Source organism: Benincasa hispida, chromosome 11 (assembly GCF_027475165.1).
Source record: "Benincasa hispida cultivar pf3 chromosome 11, pf3_genome.v1.1, whole genome shotgun sequence".
Taxonomy (NCBI): Eukaryota; Viridiplantae; Streptophyta; class Magnoliopsida; order Cucurbitales; family Cucurbitaceae; genus Benincasa; species Benincasa hispida.
This window is the reverse complement of record NC_143488.1, coordinates 14,308,851-14,333,216: the sequence shown is the minus strand read 5'-3', so window position 1 is coordinate 14,333,216 and position 24,366 is coordinate 14,308,851. Positions and strand designations below refer to the sequence as shown.

The 24,366-nt window shown below is 33.1% G+C and overlaps 1 protein-coding gene and 1 non-coding gene across 2 annotated transcripts; one reads left to right on the top strand and one right to left on the bottom strand.

Moving 5' to 3' along the window:
- Positions 1–259: 259 nt before the first annotated feature.
- Positions 260–12,310, top strand: LOC120090274 (isoflavone 3'-O-methyltransferase 4-like). Its single transcript, XM_039047841.2, has 4 exons — positions 260–751; positions 1,399–1,712; positions 6,196–6,260; positions 11,874–12,310. Exons 1-4 carry the CDS (start codon positions 321–323, stop codon positions 12,171–12,173), a joined length of 1,110 nt encoding a protein of 369 aa, XP_038903769.2. The 5' UTR covers positions 260–320; the 3' UTR covers positions 12,174–12,310.
- Positions 12,311–22,744: 10,434 nt separating this feature from the next.
- Positions 22,745–22,851, bottom strand: LOC150032422 (small nucleolar RNA R71). Its single transcript, XR_016524952.1, has one exon. It is a non-coding gene; the product is annotated as a small nucleolar RNA R71 (small nucleolar RNA).
- Between the last annotated feature and the right edge of the window lie 1,515 nt (positions 22,852–24,366).

The window sequence follows — 24,366 nt, the reverse complement described above, 5'->3', positions numbered from 1 at the left end:
GAGAAAATGAATTTGAATAACCATTGAATTAATTTTGGTAATAAAACGATAATTTAATGGTAAATATATATGAAATGACGTAATTAAAACTTTTTAAATGATCAAGAACCAAATTGAGAATAGAATAATGCCACCGTTCTTTTTCTTTTTCTGTTTTGCCTTTCCCATATAATAAGCTAAAAATTTTTGTTGGGATGCGAAACAACCAACCAAACAATTCTATTGCCTTTTCCAACGCTACCCCATTCCCCAACTCCATCCACCAAAAAAGTTTCCACAGCCTCGTAACTTCCCTCTTCATCACACAGCTCCGGCTAGAAATGGCTTCCAAGGCAGAGGAAACACCCATCACTTCCTCCGACCACGACGCCATCCTAGAACAACAACATTACGCTTATGCCGCGCAGCTTGTTACCTTATCCGTTCTGCCGATGACACTCCAAGCAGTGTTCGAGCTCGGCGTGTTTGAGATCTTGGCAAAGGCTGCGGACGGGGCCGAGCTCTCCCCGGCAGACATAGCGGCTGAGATAACCACGAAAAACCCAGATGCGGCGTTGATGATTGATCGGATGTTGTGGCTTCTGGCGAGCCACTCGGTGGTGGGATGCTCTGTGGGGTTTGATGAAGATGGGAAAATGCAAAGACTTTATAGCCTTACGCCGGTTTCTAAGTATTATGTTCGTAACGAGGATGGTGTCTCATTGGGTCCAACTTTATCGTTGATTCAAGATAAAGTTTTTCTCCATAGCTGGTTTGTTCTATATTTTTTTTATATATATTTTCAACACTATTTTCCTCTTTTTATATAAAAGGGAAAAATTATAGAAAAAGAAATAGTAGGAATTGAAGAGAAAACATAAAGAGTCTGAGATATGTTATATTAAGGAGAAAATTTATAAATACAATCATTTTAGGGAAATCAGAGAGTAAAATGACACAAAATAGAGTGAGAAAAAAGTAATAACTATTCTTTTCTATTTTTTATTTTTAAAAATTAAGTCTATAAACACACACCTCTAAATTTTTTTATTTACTATCTACTTTTTTTTCAATGTTTTGAACCCAAAATTTGAAAAAGAGTAGTTTTTAACAATTTTTAAAAAAAAAATTTAGAATTTGATTTAGAATTCAACTTAAAAGGAAAGATGCATATAACACTTAATTTTAAAAAAAGAAATAGTTTCTAAATAAGTGTAAAGGAGAAATTTTGAAAAAAAAAAAAGTTTGATAAAACCACTAAAATTTTAGATTGAGAAAAGTGAGAGAGATATTTACTAGAAAATAAACAGAAAAATGTAGAGAAATGAAAATTATTAAAGAATAAAAAAATTAAATGGAGAAAAATTTGGAAGAAAAAAATAATGTTAGAAGAAAAATTGAAGTTTTTAAAAATTACAGGAGTGAGCTAAAGCATGCTGTCATTGAAGGAGGAGTTCCTTTCAATAGAGCTCATGGGGGAGTCCATGCCTTTGAATACCCTGGCTTGGATCCAAGATTTAACCAAGTGTTCAACACTGGAATGCTAAATCACACCACTATGTGTATCAAGAAACTTGTCAAAACCTACAATGGTTTTGCAAATATCGAGCAACTAGTTGATGTTGGTGGCGGCCTTGGGGTCACTCTTCAAATCATCACTTCTACTTATCCTTCCATCAAAGGCATCAACTTTGACTTACCTCATGTCATTCGCGATGCCCCTTCCTACCCTGGTACGATCTAGTTTTTTCAAGATTTTCGATTTCAAATTTGTTTCGTATACTTCTAAAAGTTTTTCATGATCTAGTCTTAGATTGATCGATGTTTGAGTCAGATCGATGTTTTTGTCATTAGTCACGAGTAACACAATTAAATTAGATATGAAAAATTAGTTGTGAAGAGGAAAGGAATAATATGTGTGGTTCATGACGTGGAATATGATTTCTTTAATCTAATCACGTTGAATTAAGTTCACGTTTACTGATTTGTAATAAAAATTGATATAATCTTTATGAGGTTTCTCATGTATCAATTGTAGCCTCGTTCGCAAAGGGAATGAGATTCTTTTGATTGTGTTTACTATACACTAATACAACCACAATAAAAAAAATATAATAATAAAAAAATAAAAAAAATCTATTGGTTTTGTTTACTTCTATAGGGAAACATAATAAAAAAGATCAGTGATAAAAAAGTTAGGTAAAAAGATAGTGTGGGTCTCAGATAATAATCAAATGTAATTAGATTTATGACCCTTCCCTCTGCAATAAGATTATATTTGTTGATTATGAATTTCCATAGTGGGACTCACTTTAATGTGTAATTGTAAACAACAATAATAATGATCAATTGAGGCCCACTTTTCACATTATCATTGATAGATTACGTTTACAAGGAAGTAAACATGGCCCAAATACCTCAAAGCTTTTATGTGTAATTATAAATAATTTATTGGATTATATCTAAATTGAAATTAAGGATAGAGCTAGAGGATTGTTGATTAAAACATGTTTTTGCTCATTTTAAGAGATAAGAATATGAATTAAAAAGGAAATTAGCATACTAAATCACAAGGTTGAAGAATGTTGAATTTGAAGGATATATATGTTGTAAAAAAGAAAGAATGTAAGAGGGAAATGTTAAAATCTATAGCAATACTAACTAGTCTAGAAGGTTCTTGAAGTATCTACCATATGACATAAATATGTAAATTAGATTTTTCTAGAACTATGTTGTAGTATGAATAAATATCTCAAAAAAAAATCTAGAAATATTCTAGAACAATCTTAGGTTCAAGGAATTTTAGAGAAATCCTTTAGATAGGAATAAACCAAGAAATACCCAGATTTTTAGAATCCAAGAATAATCTAGAGAGATCCTTTGCTTGGGCTCCAAGGATCTCATGCATATAAATAGGAGATGTAGCTCCATTTGTAAGCCAAGCAAGCAAAGAGGGGAAGAAAGAAAAGCAAGAAAGTTAGAGAAAAACTTTGAGTAAAAAGTCAGTATGCCTTGAGATAGTGAAAGAGTATTCTCTCCAAAAGTGTCCATCTTTGTAAGTTCTTAATAAAAGTTTATTTCTTCAAAAGAGATTGTCTCTCTTCCTTTTATGCCAATTTCTCCAACAAGTTGTATCAGAGCCAAGCTAGCATAGCTGACAGTGGTAAAGCTTTTGAAGATCAAGAACAGCCTGAGACTGTGAAGCTTGTTGTCTGGGACACAACTACTTGTGGAGTGCATTCATCACTACAAGATGATGGGAGCCCTCAAGTTGTTGGAGGAATCAAGAAGCTCAGCACTCAGAACTACAAAACATGGTCCACATGCATGAAGTCGTATCTCCAAGACCAAGACTTTATGGGATGTTGTAGGAGGCACTGAAGTCAATCCATGTGAGGATGCTGTCGCTTTGAAGAAGTGGAATATCAAGGCAGGTAAAGCCATGTTAGTTAAAACTATAATTGATGAAGAAATGTTAATCTCAATTTTTTCAAAGAAAAATGATATAGCAGAGAAGCCTAAGAAATCATGGGACATGTTCATCTCACTTTTTTCGAAGAAAAATTATGCAAGATTGTAATTTTTGGAGAACGAGCTCTTGTCAATTTCTCAAAGGGAGATAACTATCAACCAATACTTCACCAATGTCAAAACTCTATGCTATGAAATCTCTGAATTAGATTCTACTTCCACTATTTCAAAATCAAACCTGAGGAGAATTTTCATCCATGGTCTTAAACCTGAATATAGAAGTTTTCTTGTTGCTATTCAAGGTTGGGCAGTCCAACTTTCTTTTATTGACCTAGAAAATATGTTTGCCAGTCAAGAAGCATTAACTAAGAAATGTCAAAAGTCACATTAAAGAGCAATAAGGAAAAAGTGCTCTTTAGTGGCTAAAAAAAAGGTCATTCAAAATATCAAAAGAAAGTAAGATAAAAAAGAGATGAAGAACTCTAAAATTCTCTCAAGTAGAGGGAGCTAGTAAAATTAATCAAAATCATGAGCATAGAAACAATGGTGAATGTTATAAAAGTAGAAAGATAAGCCACTATACCAGAAGAGGTAAATTATGAAAATGATTGAATTGTCGATTTAGGTTACTCTAACCACATGACAATAGATAAGAGGAAGCTGCAAAATGTATCTTAGTACCAAGGAAGTCGAATTGTTGTAACCACAAACAATTTGAAGCAGCCAATAACCCATGTTGGCAAAACTAAGATAATGCCTCGCTCCAATTCCAATCAAGTGGAATTGGAGAACATATTTTATATGCATGGAACTAAGAAAAATTTGGCATCAGTAGGCAACTTCGTCGTTTTGGACCCGACGATGTCAAGGTGTACCATAATCTCATAGTTAGTGGTATGCCATTGATGGAAGGCCGAAGAATGGACTCCATCTACGTCATATTACTAGAGACCACTTACGTGAATAAGACACGAAAGAATGAAACAACAGATTCGTGGCATGCAAGACTTGGTCGTGTTAACTACAGCAAATTGAAGAGAATAATAAACAAGTCTATGCTTAAGGGGTTACCTCAACTTGATATCAAAGAAGACATGGTCTGTACTGATTGCCAATACGGAAAGGCACATTAACTGCCATTCAAGGAATCCAAATTTAGAGCAAAGCAACCATTAGAGTGGTGCATTCTGACGTATTTGATCATATCAACCAATCTTCAATCAGTGGTATGTGCTATATGGTGACCTTTATTGATGACTTCTCCAAATATATTTGGGTTTTCTTTATGAAAGAGAAGTGTGAAACAATTTTAAAGTTTAAAGAATCCAAAGAACGAGTTGAAGGTGAATTAGGAAAGAGGATTCAACGCTAACATACATACAATGGGAGAGAATATATGTCTAATGAATTCTCTCATTCCTTGCAAAAGTATAAGATACGTCATCAATTTTCATGTCCAAACAATCCACAATAAATGGAGTGGCAGAAAGAAAAAATATAGATATCTTACAGATGTATTCCTAACATGTTACATGTAAATCATATGTCAAGAAGATTTTGGGCTGAATGCATGAGAACGGCAACCTAGGTGGTTAACAGACTTACTCAACAAAAGCTTGGGTTCAAGCCACCTTATGAAAGGTTGCTGAATATCAAGCCAACAGTTGAACACTTTCATGCCTTTGGTTGTGTGTGTTATGTTTTTGTATTAGATCTGAAGTTTAACAAGAAAGCAAACAAATGCATCTTTGTTGAATATGACAACCAAATAAAAGGGTGGAGATGCATTGATCCTATTAGCGGATGATGCTATACATCAAGGAATGTGATATTTGATTAAGCATTATCATAGTGGGCAATTATATTAGAAAAGACACAAAAGATGAGAAGTCTGTCAAGGAAAGACCAGAAGAAGAAATAAGTCGAGTACAAAAAGCTCCAATAGAAAAAGAAGAAAGAAAAAAAAATGAAGACGAAGAAGAGCAATCAAGGACACAAAGTCCTTGGTGAAGCGGAGTACATAATCAAAAGCCATAATTATGGAGATCAACAAAACTAAGAAAACCTAATTCCAAGTATGTGAATGCGACATTAGCAACATTTGAGGAACCAACAACATACAAAGAAGCACCAACGAATATCCAATGGAGAAAAGCCATGGAAAAAGAAGTTGAGCATTAAGAAAGAATCGTATGTGGGACATGGTGCCAAAGCCTAAAGATGTTAAACCCATATATTGTAAATGGGTTTACAAAAGTTAAGAAAAGATTCTTGAAGTATCTACCATATGACATAAATATGTAAATTATATTTTTCTAGAACTATGTTGTAGTATGAATAAATATCTCAAAGAAAAAAAATCTTGAAATATTCTAGAATAACCTTAGGTTTAAGGAATTCTAGAAAATCATTTAGGTAAGAATAAATCAAGAAATATCTAGATATTTAGAATCCAATAATAATATAGAGAGATTCTTTTCCTTGGGCTTCAAGCATCCCATGCCTATAAATCGAAGGAGTAGCTCCATTTGTAAGCCAAGCAAGCAAAAAAAGGATAAAAGAAAAGCAAAAAAGTTAGAGAGAAACTTTGAGTAAAACATGAGTGTGTATTGAGAGAGTGAAAGAGTATAAAGTGTCCAGCTTTGTAAGTTATCTTAATAAAAGTTTATTTCTTCAAAAGAGATTGTCTCTCTTTCTTTTGTGTCAATTTCTTCACCAAGAAATTTTGATTATGATTTGGGGCAGGTGTGGAACATGTGGGAGGAGACATGTTTCAAAAAGTTCCAAATGGAGATGTTGTTTTCATGAAGGTTAGTTTTGCTTTGTGTTATTTCTTGCAATCACTTTATCTTTTTTCTTTATTGTTTTTAAAATATATATTTTATTGATTCCATAACATTTATTATCTATCGTGTCATTCATAAATATTCTTAAAATTATATAAGATCATGTAAAAGAAGCTGGGCTAAATAGTTACTTTTAAACTTCAAAGCTTTAGCTAAATATCTTTTCTCCAGCTCACCTCACATCAAAAAACAGAATTTGTTAAAGACTGTTAAACAACAGATTATAACTTTACTCTTTAACTTTGAAAATCTCTTATAAATATTCAGAGAAAAGAAACTCAATTAATGAGTTCATTTGTAAGAAATTTGTAAAGCTCTCGAAACATCTTAAACCTCTTGAATAAAGAAAGAAACTCATACCTTTGATAGTGGATGTAGGTCTACTAGACCGAACCATTTTAACCATTGTGTTGTTCTTCTTTTTCTCATCCATTTCTTGTGTCGAGGCAGCATGAACCCTCTTTATGAGGGGGGAATGACATAATGCTAATCCATGTTCTACACGGCCAAGGAAGCATCGTTTTTTAATCTCATTATGACTTGGTCGGCGTAGCTAGGACCTTCAAATCATGTTTGAGCCTATATTATGCTTCAAATCTTGTTTCATTAGTCTCAAACCTACACAAAACATAAAGAAGGTTAAAGAGAAAATTAGAGAAAATAAGAACCCTAAAAGCTGATGAATACTTCAACTGTTTATTGAAGAAAGACATAAGAATTTTGTTTTTCTTTTACTTATCTCTTTTCCAAAAGTTTGCAATGTGGCTTAATATCCTTCACACATTGAAACAACTCTTTTCTTGTTTTTTGGGCTACAGAGTGAGAGGAAACTTATTTAATGGGCTTCTTCTAATCTTATTAAAGTAAAATACAAGGCCCATTTTGTTTTATAACTGATATCATATCTAGTTCTTCAAGAAAGATCAAAGAAAGCTCCAAGATTCCTCAAGAAACCTTTTAAGAACACCAAGAAAGTTAGAAATGGTAGTTGCTCGGTATGGGATGGAGAAATTCACATGAAATGGGGATTTTCAGCTATGGATAAAGAGAAATAGCTTGAAGGGCTCTTCATGATCCTAAATCATTGCCTGAAACTCTTACTGAATCTGAAAGACACAATATGGAGCAAGTGGCTTATGGAGCACTAATTTTGAATATTTCAAATAGTGTGCTGAGGTAGGTCATCAAAGAGAACATAGCTTATAAGGTATGGGAGAAGTTAAAGAAGTTTTATATGAAGAAGGATATGCCTAACAAGCTATATGTGAGGGAGAAATTGTTTTCCTTCAAAATGAGTTCTTCAAAGTCCTTAGATGCGAATCTTGACGAGTTCAAGAAATTCACCAATGACTTTGCTCAAACCAAGGACAAGCTGGGAGAAGACAATGAGGCTGCAATCTTGAAAGACTCTCTACATAAGAGCTATAAAGATTTAAAGGAAACACTGAAATATGGAAGGGACTCAATATATGTTGATAATGTAATCACAATCTTAAGAAATAAGAAGTTAGAGCTTAAAGTAGAATCTAAAGACAGTGGTGATGCTAAATCAGTGTTTACAAAAGGAAAATCATTTTCAAGAAAGGAAAAATATAACTTTCAGAAGGGAAATCGTGCACAGAGGGATAAATCTATTATGAAATGTTTCTTTTTCCATAAAGAAGAATACTTAAAAAAAAATTGTCCTCACAAAAAGAAGAAACCATACAGAAAGGATTTGAAAAGTCCAAAGGAACATGGGAGATGAGATGTTTCTATTGGAGAGGATGAACTTGAATTCACAGAAATTCTTGTGACCACTGAGAAAAGAGCAATGGCCATGAATCTAAAGAAGACTGGGTATTAGACTCAGGTTGTACCTATCACATGACATCATCAAAGGCATGGTTTATCTTATATAAATCATGGGATGGTGGATCAGTATTCATGGGAGACAATTGCGGTTGTAAGGTGATTGGAATAGGCTTAGTGGTGCTTAAACTCCAAGACAATAGAGGCATACTCCTCAAAGAAATAAGGCATATTCCACAGCTTAGAAGGAATCTGATTTCTATGGGAATGCTTGATGACCAAGGTTGTATGTTTGTTAGAAAGAATGGAAGCCTAGAAATTGAAAATGATGGAAGACCTATCTTTACTAGGATGAAGTCTAATAGGTTGTACTTTGTGAGAAATATTTTATTACTAGCTTAGTCACTTGCAGCATAGAAGCTTGAAAGGGGTGAGATTGATTTGTGGCATAGAAGGCTCTCACAGAGAGAAGAAGTTTCTAAAGCTCTGGAAACACCTTAAAACTCTTGAATAAAGAAGAAACTCATACCTTTGATAGTGGATGTAGGTCTATAGACTAAACCACTTTAACCATTGTGTTGATCATCTTCTTCTCTATCCATTTCTTGTGTTGCATGCTTCAGATCTTGTTTCTTTAGTCTCGAATATGCAAAAAACTTCAAGAAGGTTAGAGAGAAAATAAGAACGCTAAAAGTTGATGAATATTTTAACTGTTTGCTAAAGGAAGACATAAGAATTTTGTTTTTCTTTTACTTATCTCTTTTTCAAAAGTCTGCAACGTGGCTTAATATCTTTCACACATGAAAACAACTCTTTTCTTTTTTGTTGGGTCGTAGAAAGAGAGGAAACATATTTAATGGACTTCTTATAATCTTTAGAAAATAGGGCTAGTTGCATAAATAGAATTTAAGCCCAAAATAATAGAATATGTAGTACAAGGATAAAATAATTGCATATATAGATCAAAAAATGGTAAAAGACTAAAAAACCCATGCCTAGCTACCATTTTTTTCGCTTCTTCCCAGTTTTCTCAAATTAAAAGCTATCACTGATAACAGCTATCAGTGATGCTATCGGCTGTTATCACTGATAGCAGCTATCAATGATGACCACTGATAGGTTCTATCAGCTGCTATCGTTGATAGCTTCTATCAATTGCTATCGATGATAGTTGATATCACCGATAGCTTTCAGTTTTAAAAAATTTAATACAATCTTGAAATATTAACTTTTAATTTGCTATCAATTATTATTAGTTATCATTGATTCACTTTCATCAATTGGAATCAACGTTGAAATATTACTGCTTAAGGCTATCAGTGGCTATCAATGATAGATTTACAAATAGTGATCAACTTTGAAAAAAGACTAACAACTTTGATTACCATAGTAGTTGTTACTAATAATCTTTTATCATGGCTATCACTGATAGCAGCTATCAGTCATTATCACTAATAGACTTTCATCAATTAGAATCAACCTTGAAATATTAACACTTAAGGCTATTAATGATAGATTTCGATAACTGGTTATCACTTTTGAAAGAAACTCGATATATAGATATCACTTATGTTTTATCACCGATATCACTAACATCACTCATATTGTGGTTATCAGTGATAGCTTCTTTCACTGATAACATCACTAATAAGATACTATCAACGATCTCACTGATATCATGCTATCAGTGATAGTTCTCTATCACTGATAACGTGCTATTAGTGGTAGCTTCTATCACCGATAACGTATTATCGGATAACTTCTATCATCGATAACATGCTATTAGTATTAGCTCCTATCATTGGTAACATGCTATTAGTAGTAGCTTTTATCAATCATAACCACTGAACACCTTTTTGCCCCTTTCTTGTCCTTCCCAAACATTTATAAGTCTCTTTTCTTTTCGATGATAGCTTCTATCACTGATAAACATTCTATTAGTGATAACTTCTAGGAATTCCACTTACATTTTAGTTCGAGATTCAACTTTATTAAGTAAATTCACTAAGTTGGCTATCAATGATAGATTTCTACAAGTGGCTATTAACTACGAAAGATTAAGCTATCAATGATAGAAAATATTAGTGGCTATCACTGATAGACTTTCATTTTCTATTTATATTTATTATTTGTTATAATAATCAAACTTGATGATTAGTTTGTTGGTGTTAAGTCACTTATGAATTGAATATTTTCAAGTCATTCGTATGGAACTCAACCTCATAATTCTTGTGAAAAAAAGAGGAAGAAGAAACAATTCAAATAAAGGAAAGAAAAAATTTAAAAATAAGAGAAAGAGAAGAAGCAAAAACTGAAGAAAAAGAAAGAAAATTAAATAGAAAAAAGGAAGCAAAAACTGGAAAAATGTAAGAAAAACTAAAAAAGAAAAAGAAAAAGAAAGAGAAGAAGCAAAAAATCGGAGAAAGACAAGAAAATAAAATAATAAAAAAAAAGATAAGGGAAGAAGCAAAAATCGGAGAAATGGAAGAAAATAAAAATTAAAAAAAGGAATAAGTAAGAGTTGAAGAAAGAAAATTAAAAAAAAAAAAAGGAATAATAAAAAACGAAGAAAGAAAAGAAAATTAAAAAAATGAAAAAGAAGGAAAAAGAAGGAAATGAAAGAAAGTAAAAAAATAAAGGAAAGAAGAAAAAATTTGCAAATATTTAAAAAATGTAATATATTTTTAGATTTTTTCTCTTATTCTACTATGCATTACAAATATCCTAGAAAATAAGATAAAAGGCCTATTTTGTTTTGCAGATCACACCCACAAATATTTAATTTAATGAATCACACCTGTCTAAATTCACAAATTTTTCAATTAAGGCCTCAAATATTGCAAAATACATAAACCTTCCTTCAATGATAAAATATTGTTACAGCCAAGTCTACAATTTAAATCCTAGATTTTTTAAGGGATAGTTGCAAATATAGCAATCAGACCCAAAGTATAATTAGCATATACAACATAATGTTAAAAAAATTATAAATATGATAAAATTTAGATAATCTATCAGTGATAGACCATATCACCGATAGGAGTATCGGTGATAGAAATCTATAGTTGACTTTGCTATGTTTGCAATTTTTCTAAAATGTTGTTATATACACTTGAATATTATTCCTAAAAATGCTTCCTATTGCAATTATTTTTTTTAAAACTCCATAAAACTTTGAAAACAGTATTGTATTAGCCAATAAAAATCTTTAGTTTTTAAATTGATTGAGAGCTATCATCTTGGTTTTGATATAAAGAATTTTAGTTCAAGTGTAATAACTGTTCAAGTATTGATATAACTAAATTTACTTATAACTAAAGTTTTTTGGTTAATTTGTAAAGTTGTGTCCTCCCTAATTTATATTGAATACCACTTGTTGAGCAATGAGTGCCAGAGTGTTTATTATTAAATAATTTATTAACTTAAACTTAAATCTTGGTTGATTTGTGATTTAATATGATAGCAAATTAGGAAGAATAACTCGTATTAAAATGTTCATATAATTAAAATCATTATGAATCCATTATCTTAAATTTTTTAGTTAATTGGTAATTTAGCAATAATTTTTTAGTCAGATCGAGGCTTTTAATTGGAATAACACCTATATATAGTTCAGTGATGATAAGTTTAGCCAATTTAAAATCACCAACATTGGAAATGGTAATTAGTGTCTTACATAATAAGTCATACTCAGATTGACACTATAGGTTATGTTAAACTTTTGACATTTATTAATTATCTAGAAAAACGTTTCAAAATCTCAATTAATTTACCATGTTAATCTAGTGGATACTTCATGATTGGAGCGACGATCATTGTATAAAGTTGTTGAAAAATTGTTACGCTGCGATCCCAAATGATAGAAAGGTAATCGTAGTGGACTCAGTGGTTCCAACAATACCTGAAACTACGAATGTAACAAAGTCCATTGCTCAAGGCGATGTGCTTATGATGACTCAAAATCCAGGAGGAAAGGAACGAACTCAAGATGAATTTAAGGCTATCGCAATCAAAGCTGGGTTTAAACATATCATATTTCAGTGTTTTGTATCTAATCTTTGGGTTATAGAGTTTCTTAAAAATTAATTTATATCATACCAAGATTTATATGTTTCAAACATATACTTATACTTTTGTACTTCAACTTCTATGTTTAATTTCGTTCTAATTCCTAAACTTTCTACCTCCAAACATTATATAAAATTAAAGTTAATTTGAGTGTTTATGTTTTTCTATAGCTTGTTTTCACACATGGAAATTATAGGAAACATACTTTGTTCATTAATTTGATTAGTAACTTCTTACATGGACAGGCATTTCGAGTGGATTAAAGTGTTAAGTTCTGAAACCGATTAGATTTTTTCTATCAAGTAATAAATGACTAAGGATGTGTTTGAAATATATTTTTAAGTATTTAATTTAAGAGATAAGTCATTTTAGAAAAAATTTGAAGTGTTTGGAATCATTCAAAATATTGAAGTGTATTTTAAATGATTTTGATAAAAGTATTTAAATAAAAATGAATTTTTTGAAAAATATTTTTTTTCTTAAGTCAATCCAAACCAACTTTACCCTGTCGTAAGGTTTTTAGGATTTAAGTATGAAACTAATTTTATTTCAATTTTAATATTTTTACTTGTTTAGCTACTTAGCCTCTCTTTCCACATGGAATTACATAAGTTTGGCCTTCAAAGTTGAAACTTTGTTTATTTTTTAATGATTTTTGGAGCTCAATTTTTTTTTTTTTAAACAATTGTAGCTTATAGTTTGGATAATTTTATTTCCTATTTTTTAGGCTGACAGGGTCTTTGGGTGAGAATTTAAAGGTCTCTTTGATAGAGAATCTGAAAACAGAAATTTAAAAACAAGAAATTAAATGAAAATAAAGTTGTATTTCATATTTTTAGATATATGTTTGGTAGCAGAATTCAGAAATTGAATTCTAATTTAAATAATTGTAAACTAGTTGTAGTTATCTACTAAATATTAGTTGATAATAAACTATTATTAATTTATTTATGAGCATGTTTTATGTTAAAAAAATTGTAAAATTATTATTTTGTAATAATATATAATTTATAGGATAAATTGAAACTTTTGTCCCTATAGTTTGGAGGAAGTTAAAATTTAGGTTTTATGATGAATTTGAATTTATCCTTATGATTTGATAAAAACTTCACAATTAGTCCCTATGGTAGAGATGATTTAAAATGGTTTAACAAACCATAGAGACTATATATGAAGTTCTATCAAATCATAAGAACAAAAATCTAATTTTAAAACCATATGAACTAACTTTTAACTTTATCCTAATCATAGGGAATAAATTTAGAATTTAACTTAATTTATAATATATTACATAAAAAATATTTTAATTTTTTAAAGTTGATGAGTTTATAATATGACATATACTATATTTCTAAATGTTTTAATATTATTTAATATAATTATGCATTATAAATTTTAAAACTCAAATTCTAGATATAATGAAAACATAAAAATGTTATTTTCAAAATTCACTGTTTGGATCACAGAATCTGAAGATACTTTTCAGAAACAAAATTCTGGTACGCCAAGTGTAACGGTCATGCTTGTCCAGGGCCTGTTGCCCATGGCTGCATGCCCAATCCAACCCCCTTCTAGCTTACTTTCATATCCTGTATTGTATTAGTGTAGTTAGCTTGCTTTCTTTACATTTTCATTGTAAGTGACCACTCGCCCTTTTGCATATGCAAGGGCGCCAGTTGGCTTTTTGTTCAGAATGCACTATATGGGGATAAGACTAACCATCATTTCCTCATACCCGGAGTAGTACTCTATAAAGCCGTTGTTGTTGCTTATTGCTTTCTAGTCTACTACAATCTTTCTTTCTTTATTCACACTCACAAATCTTCTTACGAAAACCTTTTCTCCAAACCCGTTTTCTAAAACCGTTTTCCCTAAAAACGGGGGTGGAGGTTGCAAGAGGCACTCGGTGTGCCATCGGCAGTCCGTAATCGAGTTGGCTGGCTTGTTTGTGAGCGGGAACAAGTGCCGCACAATCGCTAAGAGAAGCTTCCGAAAGAGCGATTGTGACACCAAGCACATATTTACTGAATTCAGTAAATCTAAAAAAATAAAGCATAATCTGAATTGGGAACCAAACATGCCTAAACTATTAATTATGTATTGATTCATAATTCTCTCTTAATCAATTGAGTTCTACTTATATGGAAGATTGCTGGTTTTAATGAATTCTAGTTGTTAATTGATTAAAGGGTGCTTAAGTATAGTTTTTAGAATATATATAGCTGATTTATGTTAATACTAATTGGAATATATTTGTAAGCTTAGTATAAATGTTAGTGGTTTTACTCATAAAGAAGTTAATAAAGCATCAGCATTTTTCTCTCATATGATTTTATATCCTATATACTGTTGAAAGAAAAGGTAAGCACTTAAAGGCTTGATGACGTTTAAAAGATATTTATTTGATAATTCATTTCTTTCATATTTCTAGAATTTTTTTAAAAAAAATCTAAATTTCAAATTGAATTTCAGAACCGTTTTGATAACGATTTGACTTTTAGTTTTTTATTATTAATTTTTTTAAATCTACTTTTTGAATTCTAGTTTTTAAAAAACAAAAATCGTACTTGGTAACTGTTAACTGATAATTCTTTTTAGTTTTATGTTTTTCAAAAATTGAAAAACTATAAGCATATTTGATAATTGTGTCTGTTTTTTTATTTTTTCAAAATGTAAAATAAATTTTAACGACTTTTTTTTTCAATTTTATATTTTCTATAAGAATATAAATCAAAAGAAATTATGTATTTATTCTTAACTTTTTTTTTTTTTTTAAAAAAATCATATTGTTAATACAATCTATATACTATCTCAATTTGTTTAATATATTAATTAATCATCAATGAAATAAAAAAATAAAAAAAGGAAAATATTAACAAAATACAAAAAAATAATTTCATTTTTGTAAAAGAAAATTATAGAAGAATAAAGAAACCATGAAAACAATTAATGACCCATTGAATTCATAATTTTTTCTTATGAAAATTTTGTTAATTAAATTACAGAAGAATAGAGACCTAATGGACTTATATATTAGAAACTCCGATGATATGAGATTAATTAATTAAATTTTTTAATTACATCAATCAACATTTAGGTTGCTCCATTAAAGACTCATAGTTGCACTCTTCACACTATAAAAAATTTCTGTATCCATAGATATAACTATTACCAGTAAATCTATCCTTCACGAGTCATTCATAATCACATTTGGGTCAAGTTATCATTTTACCCTTGTAATTACCTCTTGTTCCTTAAATCTCATTGGTCATACCATAAACAAAATTTCTCTCAGGCCAATGAGAGAGAAGGGCCCTATTGTTCAAAACTCGGAGTCAACACTTAAGGGAACAACTCATCTAGTTACCCTACACTACTACAAAATCTAAATTACTTGACACTTGTCGTTTTTAATCACGTGACATTTCTTTGGAAAAAAGTCAAGTGATGATCTTTCAGAAAAGAAAATGTCCAATAAAAGGGTTAAAAAAGGGGAGATTGATGGAATGTTTTGGATATTTTCAAGCAAACCATTACTTGACATGTTTTTCGTGTCAAGTAATATAAGGTCTTACTTGACACGTTTTTCGTGTAAAGTATGAGAAGCTCTTCCTTGACATATTTTTCATGTCAAGCAAAATATAAAAACTAATATTTTGTTGTCTTTATTTTTTGTTTCCCTCCCTCCCCCATTTTCATTTCCCTCCTACAAAAATTATCAAATAAAATATAAAAAATAATTAACTTATTATTTTAAACAAGTAAAAGGATTAAATGTGCCCTAACAAAAAAAATTACTTCCTCTCCTTTCTCATTTTCTCCACACCCCCCCTCTCTTCGCAGCACTCCACCAGCCCCAGTTAACTCTCCCTCTCCCCACCGCCGACAGCCGTACAGCCAACCTCCGTTCACATTGGAATGCAGCTGCACACGCGACAACATTCACTGCTGCTCTAGTCTGCACACCTACAGTCGTTCAAGCCACCAGACGCCATTTGAAAAATCGTCGAGACTAATCGCTCGTTTCGCGTCGCTCGCCCTACATGTCAGCCGATAGACTTGCGCTCAGTCGTCGCCCAGTTGGCTGACTGACAGTTTTTCTCTCTTTTTTCTAGCTCTGTTAGTCCCTCTATTTCGCACCTCCACTTGACTGAGCCATCGTCGAACATGTGTTTAGCTTGTCCAACAGTTGTTGCTTGTTTGTCGATACCTTGGATTCGGGTAAAGATTTTTTTTTGTGTATGTTTTGTGGATTCCTTGAAAATCTTTGTTACCCATCAGCTCTTGGCCTCATTTGGTTGTATCCATTGTGATTTTTGTTTTTGATTGAAGGTTGGAAGCATTTGGAACTGTTGTCTAGCAATATGGATCATTTTTCGACATTTTTGATAAATATTTGATATTATAAGTATTTTTCAAAGATGATTATATGGATTATTGAAGGGTCAATTTGAGCAAACACTTCGGGTAAGTGTTTTGGATGTATTGGTATGAATTTGTGATTTGGGCTATAATGTAGCATGTTCTGTAATGATTTTCTTGTTTGAATGTCTGATGATGAGATTGATTTTGAAGTGTTAGAAGGAGTTGAGTTGCTGTCCAATAGGTTTGAGACCGATATTGGCAAGGTTTTGATAAGTTTGGAGGTTATTATTAATAGTTCTTTGTTATCCATTGAAGTATCAGTCTAATAATTGAGTTATTTTCAATTTTTGATGTTCAATTCAAAGAATTCAAGGGATTGGAGCCACTGTCCAACAAAGTTAACGGTGTTTGAACATTTTGATAGGTATTAAGGCTTTCAAACTCTTTTGGAATTGTTATATAGTTGCTGGAATTCACGTTTTGTAACCATTATTATTGAACTTTTCGTAGGTTGGATTACTTTGTTATAGTTTTGAAGTGTCATTCGACTCAAGTCACACTTTGGGTAATCTATTTCGAATTAATTGGTTATTTTGGTGAATGAAATTTTGAAGAAATTTTTTTTATTGCTTGTAGATAAGATTGGGCTTCCAATATTCTCTATTTTTTATTGCTCGCAGATAAGATAAGTTGTGAAAGTTGAGGGAAAGGTATTTACATTCTTCTATTTTAAATTTTAGCATATCCTTGATTTGTTGATAATCTTCTTCCTTTTTATTATATTTTCTCAAATCTCTCCCATCTTCCTTTGTTTTGCAGGGAAAGGTAATTTTTCCTCCTGAGGCTTGATATGTTCAAAAGAGAATAAATGAAATCCCAGTAAGTCCCTAACTTTAAGTTGTAGATATTTTTTAAGTTTCGAGTATGATATTTTTCCATTTCATAAAGTAAGCCAATCATGTACATTTTTTCTTGTGTGTGATGACTTTTTGTCATTGTTGTATCTTAAAAAATATTTTTATATTTTTAAATTTGATGATATCGCCCTTTATTCTATTTTGCAGGTTGACTTGCTTAAACATGGCTTGCCTGACCCTTAGTTCTCGATCTTTAGACTTCAAAGCTCAATGTATCGATTAAATAATGTACTTTTTTTAGAGGGTACTTATCAAACAATTTGTCACTTTTCTGTTTGTTGAAAGTTGAGTTTTGTATACAAAAACAATAGTTGAGATTTTATTTTTGCATCTACATGTGAAAGAGAAATATTGCTGTAATTTGTGAGGAATGTTCATATGAAATGTCATAGTTGAATATATGGAATTTTTAGTGAATATGTTGAGTTGATAGATCTTAAATGTATAATGTTTATTTAGTTGATGTAATTGTATTGGAATACAAGGCAAGAAATGAGAACATCAATTGGGGCATTGATTTTGAAAAAAAGGACATATACTTGACAAATAAAAAACATCAAGAGTTATCATATATGATACATAATCAATGTCAAGAATCAATAAACTCGACATACCACCAATGTCAAGTGTATTATCTTTCTTGACATGAAAATTCTATCAAGAAACATTTGTCTTGATGTTTTTTCGAAGTCAAGTTATCACACTATACATGACAATCAAATACTCGACACTTTTATAAGCGTCATGTATACCCTTTACTTGATATTGGAAAAACATCAAGTAATACAATTTCTGTAGTAATGCTAAAGTTGGGAAGGAGTGAATTCCATCTTGTGTAGCTATGCTCCTAATTCTCCACTCGGTCTTGTCCCAAAAATGATATGCTTATTGAGTCGACGACATAGGCCACTCTCACCTATACAAATCAAATACAAGCCCTTACAAGCAGAAGTTCATAATTCACTCACAATTGAGATCGAGTTATATATGGTCATCCAATGAAATATTATCTCTTCAGTCAACGGTATTACTTAGGGGTCCTGTCTTATAAAAATTCTTTGTATAGGATACCTCTACTGACATGTCTCTTCATGAATGAATTGGATCAAATCGTTTTTAATGATTACAAAGTGGGTCGTATCTATAGTGTTACTAGGATAATTTTGGATCTTAGTATATTTGATTGAGTTACATGAGTCTAAATGTCGAATAAAATAACTTCTTATTTTATTAAATAAATGAATTTTGTTTATACATTATAAACCATGAGATTTAGGGCATAAACCCCAACACCAAGCTTATAGATGCTCTTAATACTGTAAATGCTCATTTGTCATCTGTACTTTTACCTTAATCTGAAGATGAGAAGAAGTATATGTCTCGAGTTTCGTATTCTAATGCAGTGGGAAGCTTGATGTATGTTATGGTTTGTATAAGGCTTGATCTTGCCATGCTGTTAGTGTTGTCAACAGATTCATGGATTAGCCTGAAAAGGAATATTAACAAGTTGTTAAGAGGATTTTCGTTAGCTTAAAGGTATATCTGATGTTAGTCTTGTTTATGAGAATGATACAAAGTGTTTAGTGATCGATTATCTGATTCTAATAATGTTGGAAATATGACAGTAGTAGGTCTATGATTGGTTATGTGTTCACTCTGGGTAGTTCTGTTATAAGTTGGAAGGCAACTTTACAGCTTACAATTACTTTGTCTACTACCGGATCAAGAGAGAGAGAATCTAGTTGAGAGAACTTGTTGGTGATCTTAGTTTACATCATTATCCGACTATTGTATATTGTGATAGTTTGAGTTCAATATGCCTAGCCAAGGATTAATTTCATCATGAGAGGACCAAGAACATAGACGTAACTACTGATAATCCTGCTAATATGTTCACGAAGCCAGTTCCACATGGCAAGTTCTAGCATTACTTGGACTTGTTGTATGTTTTGAATTGTCAGTGGTCTCTTGTAAGACACTCTGAGGCATGAGGGAGAAGTTTGGATGCTACACTCTCTCCCAAGCTTACCTCTTTCTCCCAAGAGAAGATGTGAGGACAATAGATGCCAATCCTCTTATGACATCTACTGCCAACTTGAATTGTTTAACCTTAAAACTTGAACCTATTTCGTTTCAAACTTTAACTTGTAAACCTGTGCAATGACATGACCAACACAGAACATAACTTAACACATCACAACTATAAACTCCACTCATAACATTACAACTCTGAATACAACCTTATTTACAAGGCAAGTCTACACTCTACCTTCGTAGAGGCTTATCAATTATAAACTAGATTTAGAACAACATCAAGACTCTTTTAAACTTTTGACCTATGAAACACTTGAGTCGGTGGTAGACTGATCCTTTTCTGACGAGCAACCAGGAACCCTCGAACCTTGGAACACTCCTGATACTTGAGGGGGAGAGGGGAAAACAAAACATTAGAAAGTGTGAGCTGGAAAGCCCAATGAGTGACATAACTTATAAGACATAAGCTTTAACTTTGGAAATTCCTTTTGAAATTAAAATAAATAAGTAAGATCAATAAAACCCGATCTTAACATTAAGCATTACATAAGTTTTACTCAATCACTCCAAGGAAATCATTGAAAACATAATCTCAACATAAAATATCGAGTTATTAACTTATCTTAGTGAAAACCAAAGAACTCTTTACTATAGTACATCTCATTTAGTCTTTCTTATAAAACAAACTACAAAACCAAACACTTCATTTATCTTCTCATTAAAACTAGAGAATACTTCTTACTTAGACTCCAGGAAAATCAGGAATATCACTTAAGTAAAACATCTCAATTAAAACCAGAGATTTCATGCATAAACCTTTAATACTTTAACCATAGAGTTCTAATACATAGTTTCCATTTTAACTAGGAAAACATGCTCAGCCTTTTAGAAAACTGTCATTCATTGACTTTATCTTCTTAATTGATGAAGACAATACTCATAAAACATTCCCATTAAAACTTGAGAATAACATAGCATAATACCTATTGGGCCTGCTGATACATGTAGAAATGCACATTATCATAGTGCTAAGTTCGTAAACAATGTTGGCTTGCGTTGATAAAATATGTTAAATTATGTCCAAAAAGCATTAAGTTTATTATATTGCGGCCGCATGCGTTCATCGCATAGGAATAGTTGGTTTTTGTGTTTTTATGCATAATATGCATTGACGCAAGGTGGAAATTGCGATCATAGGAAATCATTGGTCGAGTGCAGCATTACCGCAAGGCTTTACGGTGATCGTGTTCGCAAATATTCGTCCGAGAAGGATTGCCGCAACTATGTCAATGCAACATGGTGGGCGCATCTGGGTGAAAGGCTAATTAATTGCGATGGGACAGAAAGTTGATGACAGTCGAATCCGAATTAAGTTGACAGCTGCTAATGATAACAAGTACATTCAGCTTTTCGGTGACAAATATTCGGCGCATCAGTCAAGGGAATTAAAGTCATCCCATCTGTGCAATCATGAGAGAAAAGCCGCCATTCATCTTAGATATTGTATAAATACCAAAGGCAACCTTCAGATAAGGGGTTCCACCAGTTCACGGGTTCACAATCTGGTGAGTTCACAAGTCTGTTCATAGTCTTCCTTTCAGTTTTAAGGCAGAGTAAGAGAAGAGTGGTGACGTCGTAGATTGCTCAGGGCAACTCGAGAGAGAACATTGAGGCGTAGAATCAGAGAACGGGCCGACTCTCGCGAGAGCGAGATTATCTTTTGAACATGAGTAGAAAAATAGTGTAAAAGCATGGGCAGCAAGAGATTGCTACCAGGCTCTCTATTCTATACTTACATTGCTATTTTGTACTTCATCGTCATATTTATACAATGGAAGTTCTTATTCTACATCTGTTCACTCTCTTAGTACGCATGAGTAGTTAAACTAGTCGAATAGGTTGAGAAGAACTAAGCTAACATGACTTAGAAAGTTCTTTGCTTGCGATTATCTTGTGTTATGCTGTGCCAAATGCCCCTTTAGAGCTACTCGAGAGAGAGTCTGACCTAAGACTTGAGAGAGCTAGGTTAGAATCTAGACTCGAAAGAGCAAGATTAAAACTGCATAAACAAGAGATAGTGACTTTGAGATAAGCTCTGTTTGCCAATCTGCATCTCATACATCCTAGAAATAGGAATGATATTATGTGGTCGCCTTATTTGTGTGTGTTATTCTATCATCACATAAATAAGAATAAAGGCTTATGTGTAGGTCCTATAGAATTATCGCATATATCGCATGTGTTCTAGCCTTAGAAGTCGTAGCATTCGCATCGAGATATGGTTTATTATTGTATACATATTGCATGATCGCAAAGCATGAATGCACCCTAGGAAGTGTTGGCCGAAGCCTTTCTCAACCCGTTCACCGCATACTCATCGTATCTTCTATTTACCAACTCTTTTCAAACTCCGTCGCATTTGTTATTTTTTTATCATTGCAAACAACAACCTTAACAGAAACTTATTTATTTGGTTACCGTAAGGTTTTCCTAAAAATTACCAAATGCAACCTGTTTTCACAAGTCCCTGAGTTTGACCCTGGACTTACCAGGAAACTCAATGGAGTTTACACTTGGATTCTGCTGTAGAAACTTGAGTGCTCAACAGAACTTCACCATCGCATATCATCCACATTTTCACTTCATAAAAATTAAGCATCAAGTTTTTGGCGCCGTTGCCGGGGACTTCGGCAAAATAGTATGCTAACGGTAATTTTTCTGATTTCTTTGCAGACTCTCAATCTCTGGCGTATTACGACCTGGGGATTGAGAGGATATTTAGACGAAGATTGAGAGACCGCCAACAGCAACCACAGTCAGATAAAGAAGAGATGGCGGAGCAATCTGGAAATGGAGCACCAAAAACAATGTCATGGTGAATCCAATCTTGATGGTAAACGATCGCAATAGACCCATCAGGGACTATACATCGTCAAACCTCTATGATTTCTCTCCAGAAATCATGAGGCCTGCCCTAGATGGAAGCCGATTCGAAATGAAGCCGATGATGCGGCAGATGATCCAGACTGCGGGACAACTCGGAGGAAAGCGTGGCGAGGACCCGCATGCCCACCTCCGAAGCTTTATTGAAATCTGCAATACTTTTTTGTTCCCGAAATCTCTGTCGAAGAAGTTTGACTAACTTTGTTTCCATTTTCTCTCTGTGATCAGGCTAGGAAATGGGCGTATTCTCTCGAACCGGGAGAGATCACTTCTTAGGAACAGATCATGGAAAAGTTTATGAAGAAATACTTTCCACCTACTGAGAACGGTAGACGAAGGAAACTAATTACAAATTTTGAACAAGACATGGACGAATCGCTCAGCGATGCGTGGGCGAGGTTTAAGAGGTTGGTCAAGGATTGTCCACACAATGGTTTGCCAGACTGTCTTCAGATGGAAATTTTTTATCATGGTTTGAATCTCGCTTCACAGACCGCTGCCAATGCGATAGCCACTGGTAGTCTGATTGATAAAACGTATGACGAGGCGAAGAATATCTTGGATCGCATCTCTAAGAACCACAAAGATTGGAGAGAGAGTGACCAGAGATTGAGCATCAAAGACAATGACGCAAGTAATGGTGCTATTTCTTCACTACAAAACCAGATGACCGTAATGATGAACTTAATTCAGGGAATTGCGATCAGCAGCCCAACACTGCAAAACGGGCAAATCAACGTAATCAGTCAAAACACCACAAGGTGTGCGACTTGCGATGATGGGCACGCAATGGAAGATTGCACGCAAAATCCACAGTCCATTTACTTTGTCAAGAAGAACCTTTTTTGAATACATACAACCCCGGGTGGAGAAACCACCCCAATTTTGCTTGGAAGAATCAGCAACAAAATTTCCAACCCATGGAGCCGAAAGAAGTGCCACCTGGATTCTTCCCACACCACAACAGTCAGACAAAAAATCAAGCAAGTAGCTCACAACCACCACAATTCTCTTCCTTGGAAAGCATATTGAAGCAATATATAGAGAAAAACGAAACTGTGCTTCAAAGTCAGGACTACGTCCATCTGCAATCTAGAATTACAGATGGGCCAGATTGTGAGTGAGCTAAAGTGTAGACCGCAAGGGGCTCTGGCGAGTTCAACAGAACTCCCACGCAACCCAGGGGGATCAGGTAAAGAGCAATGTTAGGTTGTGACATTGCGAAGCGGGAAGACTGTGGAGGGAGAAAAGAAGGAGCTTAGTTGGATAGCTCCCATTGCGGTAGAACCTGAAATTTCGGTGATGCAAGAAGAAGAAACAATAGAACCAGAGGTTGTGTCGACCTCAAAGCCAACTGAGATGGGAACTGTGAAAGTGTAGTTACCGCATTTCCCGTAGAGACTAAGGAAGAAAAAGAACGAAGAGGTACAGTACCAACGCTTTCTATCTATGTTAAAACAATTACATATTAATATTCAATTCAGTGAAGCGATTGAGGAAATGCCTGCCTATGCAAAGTTTCTAAAGGATATGGTAACTAAGAAGAGGGGAGCTGGTAAGTTTGCCACGGTGGCACTAACTCAGAGTTCAAAATCAATTATTCCACCAAAGATGAGCGATCCTAGGAGCTTTACTATTCCTTGCTCCATAGAAGGACTGTACATCGGGCAAGTCCTATGTGACCTGGGAGCCAGCATAAATTTGATGCCTTTGTCGATCTTTAAGTAGTTGAATGTGAGGCAACTTGTGCCCACAACCGTGACTTTCCAACTGACCGATAGATCCCTGATATATTTAGAGGAAAAGGTGAAGGATGTGCTGATCACCATCGATAAATTTATCCTACCAGCCGACTTTATCATTTTGGATTACGAGGCCGAAAAGGAGGTGCTTATCATAATAGGGCGACCATTTTTATCAACAGGTCGCGCCTAGATTGATGTATATAAAGG

Coding starts and splice junctions, on each gene's coding strand:
- LOC120090274 (XM_039047841.2), top strand. CDS start 321: ATGGCTTCCAAGGCAGAGGAAACACCCATCACTTCCTCCGACCACGAC. Junction 1,713..6,195: donor CGATGCCCCTTCCTACCCTG/GTACGATCTAGT, acceptor GATTTGGGGCAG/GTGTGGAACATGTGGGAGGA. Junction 6,261..11,873: donor GAGATGTTGTTTTCATGAAG/GTTAGTTTTGCT, acceptor ATGTTAATCTAG/TGGATACTTCATGATTGGAG.